Below are 24,801 nucleotides of genomic sequence, written 5' to 3'. Positions count from 1 at the left end.
ATGTTTGAATATGTTCAAGTCTGTTTGATAAGTGAAATGAGAAAAGGGCAACATTTTAATTTGATTGTAAAATAACAATTTTAACAACAAATAGAATTGAATGTCACATAATTTGACGATTGGATATTGATAGTTTGTTGTATCAATTACAATATATTTCATTTGATTCGTTTTTTTCTGCGATTTTGTTTTTTTTTTGTTCAATGCTGATTGATGGTTCACTTTTATTCGCTGCTTTTTTTGTTTCACTTCGACTTTAGAGCGCTTTAGATGAAATTTATCTCCTTTTCCAGGATCCAGTTTTTTGTTTTCTTTCAAATTACAATTGTGATGATTGGTTTAGTTGATTTATTTAGGCTTTTGAGTTATCATGATGAGAGTGGTTGGCTTTTGGTTCAGCAGTTTAAGGGCGCACAGGATTTGATCATTATTTTGCCGCTTGGTTGAATAATTCAGTTGTCTAAACTGGTAACTCTTTGATTCTATGGGTGACTCGAGTCTTTAATCTTGATTTTGATTCTTTTTTTACCAAAGATGAATTGGATCCACTGACAATGGCAACAGCAAAAACAGAAATAAAAGCAAGGTATAAAATATAAACCTCTTAATCATGGCGTTAGTCTTTATAATATGGGTGGTAAAAAAGTTCCAGAATCGGTGAGACCTTCATTGCTGGAACGAGTCATGGATGATGTGTCAATGGTTCGGTTTGCTGATTCAACAATGGACTTGATATTAACTGCAATTTTGATTTCCATGGTAAGCAGTTGAGATAAAAGATAAGAAAAGCAATCTTAATTTTCATGAATATGCATAATGTTTGTTTCAAATTAATTTATATTCTTTGATATAAAATGAATAAGTTGATTTAGGTTGGTTCGACACCTAAAATTGTCAACTCAATAAACATTTGCACAGAAAAAAATCAGCTCTCAATTTCAAATTCCAATCTTTTTTGAGTCAAATTATTCTTGGTGATGGATCATGGCTGCTTGACTATGAACTTGAATTGAAAAAAACTTGATTCACAAAACAAAAAAAACAATCTTGAGCTTAATCTTGAAGCATGAACCTATTCAGATAATTGGATTTGTCTGTAGGATCGTTTAGTGTCTGGATGTTGGTCAAATTGAACCTAAATCAATACATCAGCAGAATCTTTTCGACCAACTTACGAGATTCATCTGATGACGCTTTGGTTAAACTTGATCCTATACCCGATGAACAATCTTTTCGGGTTACTTTAGAGGCACTGTTTTTATTGTTTTTGAAAAATCTGTAAACAGTTGATGTTGATAGGGGTTCTGCAAGAAACGGAAAAAAAGTAAAATTAATAAAGATTATTTATACATTTAATTACCAACTAAGATATTGAAAGATGAATATTTACCTGTTTCAGTTTCTCGACAAGTGACACTTTGGATGGGTTTAATGGCACTCCGACGATTATCTGAATTGTTTACTTGATTAACTTGATTAACTTGATTTGATATTTGTTTTTCATTTTTCTGAGACATAGTCAACCATGGATGTTTCAATGCTTCATCAGGTGTGATCCTATGATGTGGGCTCCAACTGTGAATGAAAAAAAACAATAATTTTAAATATAAAACTCGAGAAACCCAGACAAACAGATAATCACAATACTACTTACTCTAAGCAACGACTTAAAAAATCAACAAAATCATCATTGGTACATTTAAGTGCTTGACTAAGTGGCTTTGAGCCAGGTTTGCGCTTTTTTCCTCGACTATTGGTTATATTCCTTGGATTACCACGAGAATCTAAAGATAAATAGACAATAAAACATAAATTAACAAATTGCATAAATTGAGTCAAGTTAAACAGTTACAGAGAAAATAGTAACGGTAATTACAGTTATTATAGCTTTTCAAAAGCTTACCATTTCCAGAACACAAAAATGTCTCAATAACAAGGTGAGATTTTGTACAATTTACAAAGATTAATAAACATTACAAAAACTATTAACGGTTGACATGTTGATAGGCATCAAAGCTAGTGGTTCAAGTCAACCAGTCAATCGTGAGACAAACGGATTACAAAGATTATAATTTTCAATAGACGAACATTTTGCTCCAATGAGTTCGAACAAGTAGACAGAATTCATGGCTGTGATTTTGACTATTTTCTTATAAAATGACTAGCTTCGTTGTATAATATTGATTAATCACCAACGAATAGCTGATTCTGATAAAGGAATGAAATTATTGAACATGTTTATTGGTGTTCACAATTTTCAACTAATGCCATCTTGTGGGTCAAAAGTAAACGTGAAGCTATAGTTAAAAACCCAAATAATAGATGGCGAAGAGAAAAAACTTCATTAAGTTATCATCTGTAGTCAATTTAACCCAATTTTTATTCCGTTTTAATTGACTTTTTTCAGTGAATTAGTTCTTATCACTTTTTCATGGTTGAACACTTTCTTTTTGTTTTGACAGCTTTACAAGTGTGTTTATGATTGATTTAAGAGAGATTAAGGGCCAAATTGATTACTCATCCGAATATTATGGATTACAACTTGACGACTTGCAATCTTAAATGTGACAATAAAACTGGAAAGATTAAATGGAGTTTTTCAACAATTGTGTTATTAACTGTTTAGCCGGATAACTTATAACTAAATTAGGCTTTAAACTGGAAAAGGAGAAAATTGAAATGTCAATGGAAAAAGTAAAAGATTAATTTAATCTTTGCTTATTGGATCTCATCATCTGAACCTGTTTATCCTAATGGTCCTAACCAGAAACCCTAATCATTTCATCAACTGGTGGTTTATGAAACTGTAAAGGAAAGAAGTGGAAAAGAATTAAGAAAGAATGGAAAAGCCAATAAATGACACAAATCCAATTAACTGATTGACTGGTTTATCTTGTACGGTTTTGTAAAGTAACTGACAAAAAAAGAGCGACTTAGCAATTCCAGTTATATTGGTTGAATTAAAATCTTAACAAAGTTTCTCGTCAAGTAATCAAAATGTGATGATCATTTGATTTATAAATCACTCTGGTTGACTTTAAATCATTCTGTTGGAAAAAGATGGTTACAACAATCTTGAAGCGATTCGCATGGAAATACAGTTGCTTCAATTAATCAATTTTTCTCTACTTTAGCTTCCTCAACTTTTTCCTTACCTCTTTACACTTGCCATCTATACACATTACCACCAACCAGCATCACATAATCATCACACAGAGATTGCCAAAATAAAATAGCTGACGAAAACAGAATACATCAAAATCTTCAGCTGCATTTACTTTTGATAATACCATTTGTAAGTAGAGCAATTTACTTAACTCATTTATTTATTTATCCAACATTCAAGCTAAAATTTATATCTGTGTATATATTTATTTATCTAAAGGGAAAAATCCAAGAAAGCGACTTTAATTAGACTATTAACCAAGGAAAGCCAAAAAAGACTGCGTTCGCGGCCATAACATTAAATCACTGGATTTCTATTAAAGTAAATTGTGATCAATCAAGTCATGTTGAAGACTGTTCAATACTTAACCAATCGAGTCATAAGAAGTCAACTGAATGGAAAGGAATGGAAAAATTTAACCTAAAAGTATATTGGGAATTCAACAAATTGTTCACCAGATTAACTTTTGTTTTCTCATCAATTTCAAGCAATTTCACGCACCTAATCTACTCGATTAAAGATAAGCTCATGATAATTCAGGATGGTGGTTAAATGGACTAAATACAGTGGGATGGAGCAAGCTAAAGTGAAGTAAAAAAATTCAATTTTGACCATTCAATTGGATAATACTACATCAAGTAATCAAGCAAATATGGAAAAGCGTTTTACACTCAAATGAAAAGCTCCAAGCTAATGTTTTTCACACAACATTAGAACCTTTCTGAACCTTACCAAAGGTTATGTTCAACAGTTGAAAAGCGAAACAAGTAAAGTATCAAACCCACACCCAGACGAAAAGTGGATTAAAAACAATTATCCAGATAACAACAGCGTTAATGTAAATTAATAATTTTCTGTCCTGTTTACTGGGAGTAAATTTTCCATCTAAATAATTGAACCTGATTCCCTGAACATTTGGCTAAAAAAGAGAGTAAAGTTATAAATAAAGTCAATTTATATCCAATTTGAAGTGAAAAGGTAAAGGTAAAAAAAGCAAAAGGAAAAAGCAATGAAAGAAGGAAAAGACAAATAAAATTCATCATGTATTAATCAAAATTACACTTAAAAGGTTGAAATTGGATCGCCTACATTCAACATTATTTTGCAACTTGGCCAAAAATTGCTCCATCAGAATCAACCTCTTGATTAATAATTGCTTGAAATTGAAAAGATAAACAAGAGTAAAAACAATTGAAAAATTTCATGGGTTACATCATTTGTTTGTTCTAGTTTATGTCATGTTTATTCCAAATAGCATGTCAAGTTGAAATGTATTTTTACTCCTTTAGCTTTCTTCCTTTGCTAATTCATTTAATCATCTTGAGATGATCATTATTCAGATGTATTTTAGCCTCTTAGCTCAAGTTTTTACATGAATAATTTGGCCATTTCAAGCTTTGGTCACCAAGACAAAAACAAAGCCAAAGAAAGTCAATGAGACTTATTCAAGAATTTTCATCTTCTCAATCCAAGCCATTTTCAATTGGTACTCTGTATGTTTATCAATAATAAACTTTCATCAAGTAAATTGTTATCACGGAAAAAAGTAATTGATGTAATGCAAAGCTTATTAATCTAATGAAATGGAAAGTTGAGAATTTTTTGTTTTCTCATTTTGGGTGACATTCAAAGGTACTTATTGAATGAAATTTATAGCAAAGGAACCTTTTTCAGCAAATTTTGTCCCGATCAAATTTCAATTGACAATGTAAAACAAAAACAACTCATCAATATATCAATGTTAAGATTTAATGTGAATAGGAAATGGTGAGAATCGCATTTCTAGCCATTTGAACTTGAAATCCAATTCTGTCATTTTGCTGCCAATGTAAAGCAAGTGGAAGCTGTTTAGCAATGTAAACTAAACACCATTTTGTGTAATGTAAATATAAACAGAAAATTTCTTACCAAAAAATAGTCGCCTTCGAGAAGCAGATTCCAATACTGAAGAAGGTGGAATGCCCAGAATCTCCATGATACATGCTAATTGATCAGCTTCATTTTCCCCTGGAAACAATGGATAACCAGTAAACAGCTCAGCCAGGATACAGCCAAGACTCCAAATGTCAATGGCAGTTCCATAAGGCATGCCCAAGATGACCTTAAAAGGTTCAAAAAAAGAGAGTAAAAATTATTTCCAAATCCATTTTTTCGATTTAAATTAAATTTCTATTCTCATTAATCCCATTCTCAGCTAGAAATGTAACCATTAGCATGATCATCATTAACATGGAAATGACTAATGAATACTAAAACTCATCATTTGCTATTAAATGGTGAAAACGAACAAAATCTTGTGCAAAAACCATTAACAGGAATCAACTGTTGGGCTCATTATGTCTGCTTGTACTAATGTAACATTTGACAATTACTTGTATCAAACTCGAGACTATTAAATTACAGAGAAATGAAACATTTCCATTAGCAATTAATCGATTTCAACAATTTTTCTACTTTTTAGTAAAATTTGTTTTCGAAAAAAGCAAAAGGTAAAAACAATTGAAGAGTCAAGTTGGAAAAGGTCAAGACTAAAAGGACAATGTTTGTGTTGAACAATTTCACTCCCAGTTGATGGCAACAATAAAACCAATTGAAAAGGAAAAGTGTCTTTGTTTAGAAAACAGAAAATTTAAATTTATCCAATTTAAGCGTCTCAATAAGCCAATTTTCATCACTTCTTTGAAGGAAAACCTTCAATGTTGTTCTTTATTCTTTTGGGTTGAAGGAAATGAATATTTCCATGTAAGTTATGATGAAAAGGGTGACGAACTCTTGGTGGAAACATTGAACAATTTGTTGGGAAAAGTGCAATAACCTGTCTGTGGACACTTCAAGTGGAAGTACAAAAGTTTCCTGAGAAAACGTTTTTCTCTGTTTTTCAAACTTTCCTTTTTTATTACTTGGTAAGCATAAGTTGACGAAGTGTTGAAGCTGTTTAAATGCGAATTAATTATGATAATTGCACATCAACTTATCAATCATTTGTGACATCAATTAAGGTTAACCATTAAACCTATGGCTCAACTGAAAACTACTTTGAGTTCATTTCTTTTAATTTTTCATCAAATTCATTGATCTTTAGGTAAGAAGCTCAAAGGGTAAAAAGAGTTTGTCCATTTTTCTCATTGAAATTATTCTTCTTCATTTTCTGGATTCTTTACAAAGGAAAAGTATCAAATGATAATGGAATGTGAAACAGAATAAACTCTGTTTTCGATGATTTTGCCTCGTTTAATGTTACGATATTGGAAAAGGATTGTTGGATAAGCAGGAGAAAAAATAGCTTGGAAAACTTACCTCAGGAGATCGATAAAATCGTGATTGAATATAAGTGTAAACCCGTTGATGGGAGAAACATGAGCTTCCAAAGTCGATCACTTTAATGGGGCCTCCAGTGGTCGTTCGTAAAAGTATATTTTCCTGAAGAAGAGTAAAGAGTTTAAGTGCTCAAGTCACAATTACAAGAGAAGCATAATTTCAAGCAATCTTTAATTCCCAACTTTTCAGCGGAAAAAATCAATTTCATCTTTTCTTCACAAATTCATGTTTAATCTTCGAGAAAGCACCAAGAAGAAATTTTCGATCTTTCGACTATTTTTTTCAAATTTATCGAAAAATCTTTGAATAGAACTGAAAATTTCCATTGATCGAGTCTCAGCTATTTGTCGATTCAATTTAAAAATAGATTTCATTTGTGACTCGAAAATCGATGAGTGGCAAAGAAAAAGTTTCCTTTTCCATTTCAAGAATTTGTGAAATTTCGTTACAGATAAATTCTAAAAATCGATAATCGTGCTTTGACTTTGAAAAGCTGCTTCGAAAATTAAAGGTTCGTTGGAGCTAATTTACTTACAGGCTTTAAATCACAGTGGATAATGTTTTCTCGGTAAAGTAAACTCAGACACTGAACAAGTGCATGAGTAAACTTTCGTATTAAATTGGTTGAAAATCCTTGATAATTGTGTCTCTTGATCAACTCGTACAGGTTCATTCTGTTGGACAAGAAAAAAACGAAAAATGTAAATTAATTGTCACTGAATAACACAATAAATTGTATTGTCGATTAACGTGTTAATTATCAAAGTGATTGATGTAAATTGAGATTGGGTGCAATGCCACAGTAAATTGAATTAATGTTGACCAGAAAATATTGTTGGAGAAACAAATTGATGGCTAAATTATTCACAATTGTCGGAGACTAATGGAGGCACAAACATTGACAAGACTAAAAATGATAATTAGTTTTGATTAGAGTGTCAACCTTTTGTTGCTCTCGACCAAAATGAATGGACAAACCAGAGTTTGATTGCCTTTTGATGGTCAAACCAAGTCAATGAAAAGCATTGAATTAATCATTTAGCCATTTCACCCTGTCAGTGAACCTCGAGAAAGCAAAAAGAATTGAAATTTTCCCATTTTGTATCAAATTGAATGAAATAAAAAATTGAATCAATATTTGAATGAGCAAAAGTGCAAAAAGTAAACCGAAAAAAAAGAGAATAAAAATTGTCATTTTTTTCAATTTCATTGCCATTCCATTTCAAGGCTGACGAAAGCTCAATGGCCTTTGATAGTCAACTCAAGAGTGACGAGAGTGAAATAAAGGAAAGAAAAAAACGAAAAAATTTCTCTTTTCAATGGAATAATTATCGAAGACTAACAAAAGCCTGGTCAGTGTTCAGATGCATGATGAAGTCGTTCAACTTTGCTGAATAATTGGACAGAAAAATGACCATTTCTAGTGGTTATTAGTGATGAATGTAGAATAGAAAAGTTGAATTGTAAACTCGCCATTAATAATCACAAATTGTTCATGAACTGGACTCTTCTCTTTGATTCACTTCTCTACTGCAATCATTAACTTGGCTAGTTTGTATCCAACTTCATGTGACGACTTTTTTTCCCTTCTTGAGTCTTGACACTGGAATAATAAATATACTCTGTTAACCTTGGAATGGTTTTTGATCTTCTTTATCCATTCCAACGATTTCATTCCCTGTTTCCCTTTTCAATTTTTTTTCCTTTTCTTCTTCTTATTCTTCGACTTATTCAGTAACATTATTCAGAGCTTCCCTCACTTGTGCCAATCATCATCATCATCATCATTCTCTAGTCTCTTCTGTCTCTTTGCTTTTTACAAATTAAACCTTTAATTCAAAGTCAAATTCACAATCAATGATCAGTCTGACATTGAAATAATGATTTAGTTCTTAATGGTTATAACTTTCATTCTCATCATCTTATCTCTCGACTTTCCCTGAATGACAAATGAAGGAAGATAAATTAGAATAAGGCCAATCATCGATTGATCCATTATATCAACAATCGTTTTCTTTACCATTTTTCCCATTTTCTGTTGTTCGTTTTTCTCTTCTTTCTTTTCGTATTCCTTTTTTTCCCCTTTAATCGTTCAACTTTTTTTATTCACTTTTCTCATGCAATTCAACTTGATCAATTGTTTACTTTAATAATTCAAAGTCGAGTTAAAGTGTGCTCTTAATCATGAACCAATTTCATCTCAATGAATATTGAGAAAACAAAAGACAATCGAACTTTCAGATTATTGAAAAGCAAATTCGGCAAAGGTTTTATTCTTTTTTACCTTCTTTTCTAATCACTTTGTCCAAGTAAATTATTCAAGTTGAATGAATAAATTATTCCTTGTTGGCCTTTTTTTTGGTCAACAAAATTCTCGATCAAGGTTAGTTGGTAAGCTGGGAAAAACAATGACATTCAAGTGCTCAAGAGATTAAGGTTGCAAAATGATTTTGGATAAATTTTTCATCATGAGCCAGTTAAGGTGGAAACATGTCAAAGATTAAGTTGAAAAAGGCAAAGGTTGGAAAAATAATTATCGCTATTGAGCAAGGAAAAGATGAAAATTCATCCTTTGGCTTGTATTGATTTTTCAGTAAAAGATGAACATCAACTTAACTGAAAATACTGAAAAGTTAACTGCTTAAATCGAAGTTAAGTTTTGTTAAAATTTTCAGATTATTTTTGAATTATTGTTGCAACAAAAGGTTTGACATGAACAATGAAGAGCATTAACTCTGACTGTTGATACTCTGAATGACGACTAAAGGTGAATGCAGATCTGATTCATGATTGAATTCAATTCAGTTAACGAAGAATGATCAGGTTAACGAGTTGCCATAATCTTGCAAAGTCAAATGGTTACAATTGAAGGAAACAAAACTTTTGTTGAATGTTCATCTCACACTAGTAACAAGTTTCACAAAATGTTGTTAGCTTCAAATGATTTTGACGATTTTCCTTTTTTTAGAACTAACTTTTCGACAAAAATTTCAAGTCAATTAACTATCGAATGTGATTTTTTTACAAAATGAAATCAATTTTATCTGAACAATGAAAAAACTGAAAAACTTTGCTTTGGCTAAAGATGAAACTAAAATTATTTAACAGTCAATTTCACAGAATTGATTAATTTACTTTTTCTGAAAAATGAGTTAATTCAATGATTCATTGCTTCTTGAATAATACGTTGGATAACAATTCATTAAATATTGATCAAGTTTACGAAATAACCTATTACTTGATCGAAGTAAAGATTGATTGTTATTTAGCATTTTGTGGTCAATATCGACCAAATTTAGTAGTACAAACAGTAATATAAATAAGCAACACATTCGAGTTGAAATTTCATTTGCTTCTAAAAGCTTTTCCAGTCCAACAATATTGTCTTTGTAGTTGAATAGCTGGCTGTTCAGGTTGACCAAGAAATGATCAAATAAACAAATGCTTCTGAATGTCAATTGTAGGTAAACCGAAAACTTGAATTTATTTTTGACCTTGTTTCCCAGTCTTATTGATTGTCTAAAAATTCAAGTTTATTTATTTCCCATCTTAATCATGATCATCATTTAATTCGTATCTTTTATCGCTTTTTTCACCATAAAATGGGTCAAGATTAGTTTACTTCTAGCATTATCTTGTTCCAGTTTTCAAAGCTCTTCATCAACTTGAGATAAAAAACTAAAATTTTGTCATGAAATAGCAACAATAAATTGCAACTTTTATTAGTCGAGTTGAAAATAAAGAGAAAATAATTGCAATATTTTCCAGCTGAAAACAGAACTCGTTACCAATGAACCAATCATTACTGAATATTGAGGTTTCAATTAGCAAATTACGATTGAAAACAAGGATTGAAATGTCGCGAGAATGTTCCAGATTCAGAAAAGAATCTAATTAGTTTGAATATTCAGAGAATCCAAAGAAATTCACCAGAAAAATTCATGAGAAACAAACTAATTAGACAAATGACAAAACAATGGAAAATTTGTTTTCTTAATTCATCAATTAACCACAAAAATTTCAAAATCAATCCCAGTTCAACTCCCAGTCATCCAGTTGAAAAAACTCGAGTTTCTACTTTCAATGCTTCATCTCAACCTTCATTTCAATGAAATGCTTAGCATAAAGTTTACCATTGAATTGAAATCAGAGAAAAAGTAAATTTCACGAAGAAAATGATGAAAAATTCTCTTTTTTCTCGATTCCAAACTTTTCTCTTCTATTGAAAAGAGAATTTTTTTGCTCGAAAAAAAACTTCTTTTTTGTTTTCCTTTCCTTTTAGCATTTCCATCCTTCTGTTTATCATCACTTTTCACTAATGGCTTTTTTATTCATCATCATTCAACTCCTCCACAAGCCATTCACTATCATCACTACACCATGACTACACGTTTTAATATCTTTATACAACACAAACAGAGAAAAAGAGAGAAAAGAAATGAAATGAAAATTCAATCAATTGTATTGATCAACTTCATGGAGTCACCTTGTTAGAATCATTTTTCTGTCAAATGTTTGTTTCCATGTTTTTTTCATTTCAATGTTACCTTTACCTTTATTTAAACGGCAAACAAAGATGAAGACCAAAGTGAAAGAAGCTAAACAAAGATGAGAAAAAAAAGAAGTCGAACATTTGAAATCTTTTCCAACCTGTAATTATTTTCAAATGTTGATATCGATGCAGATGTGTTGAGCAAAGGTGGTAATATCAAGGGTTGAATAAATGCGAGACAAAAGTTGATAAAAATAGACTTTTGATGAAACGAGAAAAAGGTTTGTAAAGTATTTCCAATGGCTTCAGAAAACCCAAAAACTGTAATCACTTTGATGGTTCGATAAACTTCGACTTACCCGAGAAGTTCAAATGTGATGCAGAGATGATTACGGAAGTAGAAGTAATCAAACATGTGGATAACATTGTGAATGCCGTCTTTATCTTTTTTCGTCAAATGTTCCAAAATTTTGACCTCAACCAAAGCCTGTTGATGAAATCTGTTGAAGGAAAACAGAAAAGTTGTTTGAGTCTCAATTTGGGCAGAAAATCACGTTTTTTTCTAGAGATTGTCATACAAAATGAATTCAATAAATGAGTAGAAATTCAATTTTTCTTGTTATCTTCTTTTCATTCCATTATTTTCATTTCCATTGTGGCACAATTTAATCTGTTCAATAGAAGAAGAAATAAAAAAACTCGAAAAGTGATTCTTTTTTCCCTCTCTTTTCACTGTAAATTTTGTTGGCTTTTCAACATGTTTCTCTATTCAAGTGAGATGAAATGTTTACCTTCAAATTTCAATCTGTTTCTTCCTCTTTACAAACTCGATCCAAGTCGAGTACAACTCTTGTCTCTGATCTTGAACTTGAAGTCTGTCACTCTTTTCATCCCTTTTTGCTTTACCTGATAATCTTGATAAATGCTTGTTGCAAAATACGAAATTGACGAGACGGAAAATGTTTGAAAAGGATTTTTGCAAGAAATGTTTAGATATTAAAATAGATTTCGAGTCTTTTTTTCAAGGGACTTGATGAGCAATGAATAATCAATCTTGATTCAATTTTAGCTATTCAATTGGTTCCTTTCAACTTGCAATTTATGATGTAAACTAGACTTTCATTTATCACGAAATACCATGAAATTGGCTCAACCCTTTTTTCACGAAAAAAAGAAACAAATCAATCTCTAATTTTATTGTTAGCACAATCATTAGAGCACAGTTTTGCTCCAATAAAATCAACTAATCAAGTGAATTATTAGACACATTTTGTTTCATCTTTTTTTTTCTCTTTTCTCGGCAAAAAATAGATTCTCTAATGGAAAGAACATTTTGCCAAAATTCTGTCCAAAGCGTCATCAATTTCGCTCATTTCATCGTTGATTCAACCTTGCCAATCCTGAATCATTCAGTCTGTTAACTTGCACTTGAAAGTGTCGAGCAAAAAGCTTTACTTTTTTCCTTTTTTTCGTTTTTCATGCAAAAGTGAAACTTGCCTTTTCTTGTTTCGGATAATCTTGAGGGCAACATGATCGCCTGTTTTATGGTCCAGCGCTTTGATTACTTGGCCGAAAGATCCTTTACCAATGATCTCGAGAATTTCATATCGATAAGCGATATGATCATGAAGAACCTGGAATAAAGAGAGAAATTTTGCTTTGAATAAATTTATCAATTTTTACTTTCAATAGTAATGGAAATTTGTATTTTGAAAAGCACTAATTCTCAGTTGGACAAAAGAGTTTTATTTTGCATTTAACATTGAACTTTTATTCTCTAATGGAATGAAAATTGCTCAGAGAAATGTTGCATTTCAACTTTTCTCCGATTCAACATGTAAAGTACATTTCCATTCTCATCAGAATCGCAAATTGAAACATGAATAGTTTTCTCAATCTTTTGGGTAAACTTTTCAACATTGAAATGCTTTTGTGTTTGGTTTTGTTTTCATCAATCAAAAACAAATAAAGTTTACAAATTTATTCCAATTTTGGGGTTAACAGGCTGAATTTGGAATAAAATGGTTTTTTTGAGTTTCTAGATAACCTGGGCTTACAAAATAACAAAAAGATGCTGACAAAGTTGAACTCGCGACTTAACAAGGTTGCGGTTAAACATGGTTTCATAGAGAAAACAGAATTTTCAATATTGAGCTTCAATTTGATTTCGAGTGGTGAATAAGAAATGTTCATGAAACTGAATCAGTCGCGAAAACTCGATCCAGTTCTGTTTCAGTTTTTTTTCGAAGAAAGGATTTCTATCAACACTGAAATTCCAAAATATCGAGAGTTCCAATTTAAATTCGAATTTATTTCATTTGAAAATACAATATTTGGACTGAAATTTTCCGAAGAATTGTTTGATTCTTCTGAGCTTTTGAATATTTAAAAAAAATTCAGAATTCTATTGTATAATAAGATCTATTCATTTGATTGAATAAAACTTGATCAGTTCTAGTGATGAAAGAACCTTAAAAAAGAATTGGATTGAGAAAAAAATTGAGGTTTCAATGTCAACTTATGTGAAACGGAAAAAAATTTATCAAAAAAAAGTTTTATAAAAATGATGTAAATGAAGTGACAAGAAAAAGGCTCAAATTCAAAATTCATTTTTTGCTTTTTTTCCATCTCATATCAAATGCTCCATTTCCCATGTTATCATAATCATTCCCTGTGTAACCTAGCATATAAATCTACACCTACACTGATTCTGGTCCTTTTACATTTCATCTTATTAACTCTTATTTGACCCTTATATCTGAAGTACAACTGTGACAGTCAGCAAGGAAAATGTCAAATACATAAGAAAAAGCTCGAAACAAACATCAACAGAAGTAAAAATTTGAAAAGCAAATTTAATGAGCATCAAGACTCGAGAGACGAGTTGAAATTGAAACTCTGCATGTTGACAAAGACAACAGTGACAGAAGTAAATATCGAATGTTTGGAATGAAAAGAAAGAACAAAAATGGAATGGAAAAAAGGGAAAAATTGAAAGCGAAATGGACTATTAAAGATTTGGTTTTCCAGTTTCCCTTCTTTTCCATCTCTTTTCCTTGCTCATCTCAATTCACTGTTCAGCATATGGCTTCGCTGTTACATCAGCCATCAGTAAAGTAGCAGTTTGGGTTAAACATGAGATAATGATGAGCAACTAACAGTAACAGTAAAATGTATTGAGAGACAAAATAAAGGGAAAATTTTGGTAGAAAGAAAATGCTAAGAGCCAGTAAAGATCATCATCAAGCTCATGCTCATGGTGATGATTATGGGTTGCTTTTGTAGGAGCATCCGTAGTGTAAATTTGTGTTTTTTGTTGTCATGTTTATCGTTGTCTTCATTTTTCACTTCTTCTTCTTTTTTCCCTTTATTTTCCTAACTTTCTTCCACTCTTTTGCTCTCTTCCGTTGAATCATCTGATGAAGTTGATGATGGAAGAAAAGACAAGAGAAACAGAAGGAAAGAGCAAAATTGTGTTCAATAGATTGTCGCTGTAGCAAGATGAGGAAGATGAAAAGATGAAGGAGGAGGGAAGAAGGATGAGTGAGGTAAAGTTCAAGGGCAATCAATAAAAAGTCTTCTTTCGCCTTCTTCTTCATATTCAACTTTCAACAATATTTTCTTCATCAATCCAGCTTCCACTTGGAATCCATCATTTCCTCCAACTTTTTTTCACTTTTTTCACTCTTTTCATCATTCCATGTTTCAATCATTTTCCCTTCATTTTTCAAAGTATAATGTCATCATTTACTGAATCAATATCATTGGACTTTGCCTAAACTTAATGAACCTTTTCATTATCATTCAGTTATTGTTCATCATAACCATGAGCAGCCAAGAATAATTAGCCAAATTTAATCGAACATTTTTTTCGCTTTTTTGGTCAGTTTTTCAATGAAAATGTCAAAATTTTCTCTTCTATTTACAGAAAGAAGAAACTATTTTCGTTAAATGTCAATTATTATTAGCATCAATAGTCGATTGCCAGTGAAAGGCATTTGTTTTGATAAATGAAGGTAAATGAGAAATTATTGATATGAAAAAGGATTGAAAGAAGAAAGTAAATCAATCATGATCAAGTTTACCTTGATGATGGTTCATCCATTGATTTGGTATTTACATGACATTAGCAATCTCAGTTTAATGGGAAACTCACATCATCTTATTCAATTTCGATCAACACTGAGAAGGCAGAAAATGTACAGAAAAAATCATTACCATTGATTGGGTAATGAAAGTTTCATTTGAAACCAAATTTACTTTTAACCTTTACCTTTACTCAAACAATGAAACAAACCAATTATCATGGCAATCATTTAAATGACCAAGAAAAAGATATTCAAAGCCTTGCACAGCACATTAAGGACAAAGTCAACTTTTCAATTTGAAATACAATTGCTTATAGAATGAGAAAGTTGCAAGATTTGGTTTTTTTTGCAAAAAAATGATTCCAATTGTATTCTTGGTCTTTTCATGGTTTTCAAATTTTTTCCCTACTTTTTTCATCAACTCATTTCTTGATCGTTTCCTGCATGCCTTGCTTCTTGCAGGGTAAAATTCATTTTTCACATTATTTCATGTTCAACAAATTCATGTTCATTTTCTTGCTTTTCTTTCCTTTGTTGACTCTTGTAAGTCTTGCTTTTGTTGTTGTTTTTTGCGACTTTTTCAATTTTGGCCAAAAATTGTTGAAACATTGACACGCAATTGAACCGTAACAAAAGTCAAGGTGACCCAAATGCTCAGATAATCAGTAAATTCAAGAGCAACATTGAAACAGCATTTCATGTTAAATTGAATGGAAAAGTGTTGCCCGTGAAAGGCTCATCATTGAGTTACTTGAGTGACTTGAGAATGACACTTGCTGCACCAATTTCACTGACTAAATGGGCCTTCAACTTGACAACAAAAACTTTGCCAACTTTTCTCACTCAAAGAAAATTGAATTTTTTTCTTCTTCTTTCTTTTAATCATGAATTTCAACCAACATGGTCAAGTAAATGAAATGAGTTTTGTTCCCCAGATGCTAAAGCACAATTTTTTCATCCAGATGAATTGTGTGATGAAATTTGTGACAATTTTCGTTTCGATGTTAATCATTGTCAACATTGACTTTGAGCCAAGTTTCATCAAATAAAGTAATGAATGAGTAAAATCATTGCCCATCATCATGAAAGGTAATGAGAATGAAAAAAGATTTTCGTTTTTTTCTTTGATTAAAGTTTCTTTTAAAATCCTTTCATCAAGATGCTTGAACCAAAGACTAACGATTCTTCAACTTGATTACTCATGATGTGGATGATGAGCAAATTGGAATAAGGTAAAGCAAATTGTATCTCTTAACAACCATGCAGTTGATTCCAACAGGTAAATGTTTACATTTGTCATGATAATGTTCCCTAAATGGCGAATGAGCAAATCTTTGTGAGATAATCACGGAAGTTGTTCACTGTTTTGATGAAACTCGAGGAAAAAAAGTTACTCATGGCAAGATATAACCATGGTAATGATTAAATGAGTAAATGAATCTAGTTCAAGTTGAATTTGAAAAAAGAGCGAAAAAAAACTTTTCTCTCCAAACGGCAATCTTGCTGTTCAATAATCTTGATCTACTGATTACAACAATAATTGGAAAGTAATGATAGTGAAAAAAGTCAACAGTAAAAGTGGGTCAAAAGTAATTGTAAAAAGTTTATCAACAATAAGTAAATATACAAAAGTTATTTAATGACTAATATTTTCAAGTTGAATAAAGTCGACTTTGCAACCATTTTTATCCACTTTTTTCCGAAACATTTTGACTCTTTTGCCTTTGTTTGCAGCTAACGATGCTCAAACGAAATTCATTTTTCCCCTAAAATTTTCATATTTTTTGTTCGTCTTGAAGATTTAGTAGTTTTGCTTCATCTTGTTTACATCAAGCAATCATGATAATGCAACAATGAACGTTGCTCTAATGATAATCTTAATTTTCTTGTGTTCAAAAGGTTTTCATTATTTAGCTTTTCTTTCAATGAAAATATTACATTTGCATTATGCTGAGCAAGTTGAGTTTTTACATAAAGAAATTTTTCAATTTACTTGAGTTGAATTAGAAAAAAAATGTGCTCATGATTAACATGGCCATTTAACATGCAATATTAATCATAACCTTAATCTCTCGAAGTTTAAAGGTTTTTTGAGTCAGCTTTTGTTGACTCAAAGTTGAAACTTGTCTGGTTATTTTGCATTATTATTGTGACAAGAAACTGATAAGATTGACTGACTGATTGACTAAGAGTGTCGGTTAATTTGATGACTAGAGCTGATAAGATGGTGATCAAGTAGCTTTTTTATGTTTTCATAGTTGATAAAGCTTGGAGATACTAAAATTAAATCATTGTATCGATGTTAATTGATAGAAAACGGAAAATTCAAAATCTAGAGTTAGGTTAGGTTGGGTTAGGTTAGGATCAAAATGAAGGAAAGCTAATGTTTTACTAGTGATGATTGAACCAAATTACTCATTTGGTCGAATCGTAGTAATGTAGAACCGTTGCTTTTCTCGGAAAACTGGTTCAACACTGTTAGATGGTAATACATTACACTAATTGATGTTGACCAATACAACATTATTGGACTTTTTTACCAACTGATTTTTTGTTGAGATTAAGTGAGACAAATTTTTGCGCTCAAGACTTTATTGGCTAACTTGGGTTAATCTAAGTTTAATTAAATTTATCTGACAACATTATATTTTCATCAGAAATAGAGTTTATCGACTAAACCTTTGAGTAGCCTTATGAATACTTTAGGTTGCTAGCGAGTTGATTGTCTCAGGCTAGTTTGAATTACCACAGGTCAAGTTGGACATTTTTTTCAATATTCCAATAGAAAATTTGCAATTTTCAGACTTTTCTTCAATTGAATGATCAATTTATTTGATTGACCAGTTTCAAGATAATCTTTTTTCAATCATTCAAATCTAAATTGATGTGCTTTTCTTGGAAATGCACATTTTTCATATTTTCCCATCAATTTTTGCATTAATATTTCCATCACTTGCATTATAATTCGTATTAGTTATTGTTTTTTTATTTGCATCAAAAAAGGACATTTGCAAATTGAAAGCTATTCAAGTGTGTGCAAGTGATTGTAAAATGCTATGAAATGAGATTGGAAACTCTATAAATTGTAAATCAGAAACAATTTCATTTCTCTTTTGACCTCAATCAGTTGACAACAAAAACAAACATTAACTGTTCTCTAACCATGATGATGAGGAGGAGGAGAGGGAATGTGAAGACGGAGAAAAAAAAGTGAAGGAAAAAAAGGCCCAAATAACTTTCTCACTTGAGTTACCAAAGTCAAATTGTATTAACTTGAATAAGTTGCGAGTAACGAAAGCAAGAAAGAAGATGGAAAATGAAATGAAATTGAATTAGATGATAAAGATGATGATGAGGAAAGACAAGAGAGAGAGAGAGAGATGAAAAAAGTATACTAATGTCAGAACAATTGGATTGCAAGCTCGATCCATTTTCTCGTTTGTTTGTTTCTTGGATCATTTGATGGTTTAATAATGGTTAAGTAGCAATAAATCAGTTTTTTTGGCTAATAATCTTTCCACCTTTATCTTCACAGTTCATCATCCATTGTTGAACCATTTCATGATCAACAATCAACTGTTTTACTAACAAGTTGATTGCAAATTGAAAATGTTAACAATTGGGTCACTTGACCAGCAATCGAATCAACATAAACAACTGAATCAAGCCGATTCAAGAGCAAATGAATGAGCGAAATGGTCAAACAAATCAAAGTGATATTTAATGCTTTGCAAATAACTGAGTAAATGAAAAAGCGACTAAAATCGAGTTAAGTCAATTTTTTCAACCTTTTCTTATTACTGATGATAATGAGTGCGAACATTTATCTCAACAATTGAATCGATTTGGGGAAGTCGGCTCAGTTTTCGGCCAAGGACAACTTTTTTTCTCTTTGACCAATTTTGCTTTGCTTTTCAATTTCAATATTCATTACCTTTACGTAAGAGCCATTGTCATCATCGTAACCATGATTCTGTCCACAAGTTTCATCGCCATCAATCTTGGCTGCGTCTAGACCAAGATACCAAACCTCAGGATAATGCATTACTTCAGCTCGCTCGAAAGCATTCATCCTTAGTCCATAATATCGAAGGACCTCTGAAAAATTGTGAGAAAAAAAATTAACAAAAATTCGAACAAATTTTCTTCTCAAATCTTCAACTTATTCTTGTGAAAAGGTTGCTTTTCATCTTTGCAAATGATCTGATAATCTCTCATGAAATTATACAACTTGAAGTTGATTGCAATATGAATAAGCAAATGAACAAAATGTTGCAAGAAAAGTGTTTATAACTCTTTTTTCCAGGAAAAGTTCCAATAATCGTGTTTACCATTTTGATGTGATTAAAGCATAATTCATGTGGATAACTCATTTCATGAGAATGGATTTACAGAATTAAATGAATAGCAAATGTAATCGAAATGTAACAGTTTATCAATTTCTAAACATGAGATTATCCTGTTGAGTCTTTCCCTCAAAGTTGAACCTTTTTCATGCATTAATTTGTTTTGATAAATGAAAGTGAAATATCAATTTTTACGATTCACTTCATTTGATGCGAAAAATGAACTTATTCAAGTTATTTTTAAAAGCGTTCATTTATCAAAATTAAAATTCATTGGTTGGCTAATCTTGGGCTTGAAAATCACACTAATTAAGAGGATCAAGTGAACATGTTCAATAGTCTCTAATTGATTGTTAGCTGATTAAAACTTTGTATAACTTTCACTTCGAACGTCAAAAGGGATTCGTTGCAACGTCATAACTGTAATGAGTTTAACCAGTAATATCAATATTTATTCAATTTTGGTTGCCTTTTCCAGGGGAAATTGAACATTCTAATAATAACAAATCTCAACTGGAACAACTTTTATCTCAACACTTGTTTAGATGCTAATAAATGGATAGAAAAAGTTGATTATTGGAAAAGTTGATTTCTGTTTATGAAAGTTTATCGCTTAATAATGAAGAGAGAGAAAAAATGAATTGAAATGCAAATTAACGAGGCAACAGTGAATATCAAGAATTTGCAGGCAAAAATTTATTCCATCAACAGAACTTTTGGAAAGCAAATTATTGCAAAAATTGAATAACATTAGCAATTTAATTTTCATCTAATCGAGTAAAAACAAAAGCTAGAGATAAATTGAGCAAATTGAATAACTTGCAAAGGTAAAACTCGAAGCATTAAATGATAATCAACAAAAAGAAACATGAATGTAATGGAATCGAAAGAAAATAAATTTCCATGTAATTTAATCACAATTTTCTTTCTCTTTCATCTTGCAATTTCCAATCAATGATACAAGTAAACATTTAAAGCAAAGGTAATAAGGTAATTGCTAATAATTAGATGGAAAAGCTTAACCTTCAATAAGACAATGGAATAAAGAAAATGTGAGCAAAATATCGACTAATGAGAAGATGAAAGGTTGAAAGGTAATTAAATGAGATTTTGGAGAAAAGAAGAAAAGTTTTCTCAAAAGTCTAACCGAGTGTGTTAATGAAGGTAAAAATGATTGTTAAACTAATGGCTTTACACAGTTATCCGTTAACATTGTCGTCTTGGTTGCAACAAGTAAATGACAGTTTTGTTTTTCAGGTGAAAAACAGTTAACAACTTTTTTTTCTTCCCCTGTTCCCTCTTTTTTCCAGGTAATCAAATAAATGAACCTTTAATAGATCCTAAGCAACTTGTAAGATTATAATAATGCAAGTTTTGTATAACAACAAGAAGAGGTTGAAACAAGTAAATAACAACTGAAGGGAAAAGAAGAAGAAAAAGAAAAGTCTAGCAAATGTTGATAAATGTTGTTTAGTGTTTATTTGTGTTCCGTTGGAAACTTGCACAAACTAAGGTAAAGTCAATTCTTCCGGGTTCAACATGAACATTATCTTTATTCACCAAAACAGAGAGCAAAAGGAAAAATAAAAACAATCGCAATATTAATAAACACTCAGCTTTTCTTTCACCTAATCTTTACAACAAATGTTCACCTTCATAATTACTTCAACCTTCCGACTCTTTTGTCTTCTCATTTTGCTCCTTTTCCCATTTCAAGTTTTACTATTTTCTCAACCTTTTACATTTCCAATGAAAAGTGTTTAAAAAATTGTTTTCAAAGTTATCGATTGAATAAAGTGATGGAAAGAGCAATATTCATCAATGACAATCTGTTGGTGTCATTGACTTTGCCAGTGAAAGTTGATTAAACAGATTATCCAATTTAGAAGTGAGGAAAAGCAAATGTTTAGATTATCTGAAAAAAATGAACAATTGTTCAACTGTGAGAGCAACTCTTTCAACTAGTCAATGTTTGGAAATGCACGTTTCTCTGATTAATCTGATGGGTTCATTAGCTAATATTTTTTGTTTTTTTAGGAAATCACTTTTTTCTGCAATATTTTCTGTAATGGATATTAATATCATGTTTACTTTGATGAGATTAACTTTTGACGTAAAGAAGCTTGCAAGAGTGAAAAGGCCTTCTTGCTCAGTTTGATAGAGTCGACAACGTAAAGAGCAAAACAAGCAAAAATCATTTATTTATCTAAGCTAAAGAGATGAAGAGCAAGATGGTAAAGCTCAATTTTCAATCAAAAATGGCTAACACGAGTGACGCTTTAAATCATTTGAATTTGGTTCAACCTTTAGGATCAACCTTTTTTGCTTGCAAATCTTTAAGCCTTCAAGGTTGGGAATCGTCAAGGTTTTACAAGGTTGATTGGCAACGAAAACATGATTACCAATTAGAAGCATCAAAATGTTCATCATTTGTGGCTTTCATTTAATATCATAACCCAACTCTTAACCAATTTGTTAGCATTTAATAATCTCTTTATCGCTTCCCTAACCAGTTGAACAAGTGATCCTTTTGCACAGTTTTACGCCACTTTTAATCATTACTTTAGTGTCACAAAAAGCAAACCGAAAAGTTTAATCTTAAAATAGAAGCTTTTTTGGACAGAATCTGACTGCTGTCAATTGATTCAGATTGATTTGTAGGAAGAAAAAAGTAATTTAGTTGTAGATGAACATTTTACAACTGATTGTTGACTAATCTCGACATTACCATTGGTTCATGTCAACCTTTCTCATTGGAAAATCTCAGCTTTCTTGTGATAAAAGGATGCATTAATCGTCAGTCAAAGTGGGAAAAGAAACAAAAGTTGCTCAAAAATTACTGGGTTACTCATGTTTGCTGGCAAAAGTTGTTACTCACGCAATTCCCAGGAAATGAGAAGATAATTTACTATCTTTTTCTTCTTGTCTTTACTCTCTTTTTTTTCAAGGTAAACCCTCAGCTTCTCAAGGTAAGCCAATTTAATAATTGATACAAAAGAGAGTAAAGTTGGAAAATGAAATAACGGTAAAAATAATGAGAAAGAGTAACGTTTGCTGCTGCTAACGAAACTAGTGTCTGGCACGTTTGGATGTAAACTAGTTGAAATTTTTGTTTCTTTTTTTGTTCATTATCCTCATCATCCTCAGATACAGGTAAGACTCACGACTCTTGCCGTGAGCAAAGAGAAGAGCAAAATTTAATTTCAGCTGTTGAAAGTCATTGGCATTGCTACTCTTTAAACATGATAATCTTGAATAAACTTTAGTGTTGGCGTTGGATGATGCATGCAATTAATCTTGTTTTACCTTATTTCCTGTCTAAACCATTTTTTTTGCTGTTCATCATAATCTTCATCTTTTCATTCTTGCACTTTTTTTCATCAATATTATTGAACAAGATTCTGGTGATGAGTGAGGAAACGAAAAAAGATTAATTCTTTGCATTATTATGCACTATTCATGCTTTTTTTCCGGTAAACACTGATAAATGTATCATCAAGATTAAGTTGAAAGTTGTTGGCTTTTGTGTGTTGGTGAGTGGTTAAAGTGTCTAGAGCAAGTAGGAAATGGGTTTTACCGTTGGGTGAGAGAGGAAGTCTCATGCCAAATGGATCGAGTTTTGGTGTGTGATTAGTCCGTTCATTGGGTAATCCATTGTTTCCATTGGTAGTGGTGTGATTGCTTGTGCCTGACCATGAAGTGCCACTGTTTTCACAATAATGTTGAGTCAATGTTGAGGTTGAATTTAAAGCTCTTTTGGGTTGTTCACATGGAGGCAGTGAGCTTTGATTATGATGTTGAGGTTGAGGGTGATGTGGGTTGTGATGAGGGTTGTGATGTTGTAAGGGTGAGGAATTTGAATTGTTGGTGTGACAAGATGATGAGGCTGATGAATGGTAATTGGAACCAGTGTGACCATTAAGGTTGCCATTGTTGTTGTTGGTGTTGTTGATGTTGACATTATTATTTAAGGCTTTGCTATTAATCAAATTAACATTGGAATTGGGTGATTCAGGTTTACCATTTGTTAGTGTTTCACTTGAATTTACTGTTGCTGGTAATAAATTGGTTGAGCTTGTTAATCCATTTTGATTAAATGTTGATCCAGTTTCATACATTGATTGACTGTTTACCATGTTTGATGAGCTTTTACTGTTCATTGATAAATTGACTTTACTCAAATCGTCACAATTATCGTTAATCTTATCAACATTTTTACTCTTTTCATCATCTTTATATTGTCTTTCACCCAACTGTTTACTTGTCAATCTATTGTTAATGTTGTTGTTGTTGTGGTTGACACTTGTGTTGTTACCTTTTCTGACATCGCCATTGATTAGTTTAACTGTTGGTGTTTCCGTTGATAAGCTTTTCTGAAACAATGAACTCGAACTTTTCGAGTGACGATAACGGCCAGCGGGCAGAGTATTGTATGAACCATTGGCTATTGAAGTTGAACTTGCCGAGGTCAACAGTGATGATGATGTGGTTGAAGAGACGGTTGAAGTTGCCATTGTGGTAGAGACTGGGGTTGATGGGTTCAGTCCATTGGACAACGAGGGAAACGATGAAAATGAACTAGTGTTGTTACCTGTTAGGCGGGATCCTGAATATTGAGAGGTACCATTGGTAATGACATTATTGTTGGCTTGATTAAAGTGAAGATGATGATGGTGATGGTGGTGGTGGGGCTGGTAATGATGGTTATTTGAGTAAGGATGGTGATGATGATGATGGTTATTGGTTAAACAATTTGAATCATTTACTGTTGCACTTGGGGTTGATGTTGTTAATGTTGTTGATAAGAGGGTTGCTGTTGGACTTGTACTTGTTGTTGATGTTATCGATGAGGCTGGGGTTGATGTGGATGAGGTTAATCCAGTTAGACTGCCTGCTTCACCCACTGAGGGTACCATCATAGTGGTTGACCGTGAAGATGGTGAAGGCTTGAGGAGGGCGATAAAGGGAAGCGTTGATATACCACCGCCAACTTTAGCATTCATGGTGTGACAATGATGAGGATGTTTCAGTCTCGAGTGTAAACTGTTAACACTTGATACAATTTTGCTATAATAACATGAATCGGGTTCACAAATAACCAGCAACCATAAAATATACAAAAAAAATGAATGAGAAATGAACAAGTTACTTGTAACCCATTGACAGTGAATGTTGTATACTGTTTATGCTCACTCTTTCAGATCAACCAAGACTCCCTCACTTCTCACTCTACATTTATCTTCTTTCATTCTCTTTTTTCTCTCTTTCTCTATCATCCAACTGATAATGTGCGAAATTGAGAGGGAAAAAGAAGCGAGTAAAAGTTGCTTCTGAGAGGAAAATCGATAAAAAGTGAGCAAAATTGAATGAAAACAGAAAATAAAGTATCAA

The 24,801-nt window shown here is 31.7% G+C and overlaps 1 protein-coding gene and 1 long non-coding RNA gene across 2 annotated transcripts; one reads left to right on the top strand and one right to left on the bottom strand.

Moving 5' to 3' along the window:
- Positions 1–32: 32 nt before the first annotated feature.
- Positions 33–24,801, bottom strand: LOC107364545 (uncharacterized). Its single transcript, XM_015931930.3, has 11 exons — positions 22,988–24,801; positions 18,999–19,162; positions 12,474–12,610; positions 11,336–11,476; positions 7,020–7,158; positions 6,464–6,586; positions 5,075–5,267; positions 1,655–1,784; positions 1,391–1,575; positions 1,176–1,304; positions 33–739 (listed from the first exon to the last, which is right to left on the bottom strand). The coding sequence occupies exons 1-11, from the start codon at positions 24,411–24,413 to the stop codon at positions 624–626; spliced, it is 2,883 nt and encodes a 960-aa protein (XP_015787416.2). The 5' UTR covers positions 24,414–24,801; the 3' UTR covers positions 33–623.
- On the top strand, positions 2,345–5,598 carry LOC112539096 (uncharacterized). Its single transcript, XR_003082686.2, has 2 exons — positions 2,345–3,295; positions 3,386–5,598. It is a non-coding gene; the product is annotated as an uncharacterized LOC112539096 (long non-coding RNA).

This window comes from Tetranychus urticae, chromosome 1, assembly GCF_039701765.1.
Source record: "Tetranychus urticae isolate SD_2017Ah chromosome 1, NJAU_TeUrti_SD_1.0, whole genome shotgun sequence".
Lineage (NCBI taxonomy): Eukaryota > Metazoa > Arthropoda > Arachnida > Trombidiformes > Tetranychidae > Tetranychus > Tetranychus urticae.
The sequence above is the reverse complement of the archived record's forward strand: the minus strand, read 5'-3'. Positions and strand labels throughout refer to the sequence as shown.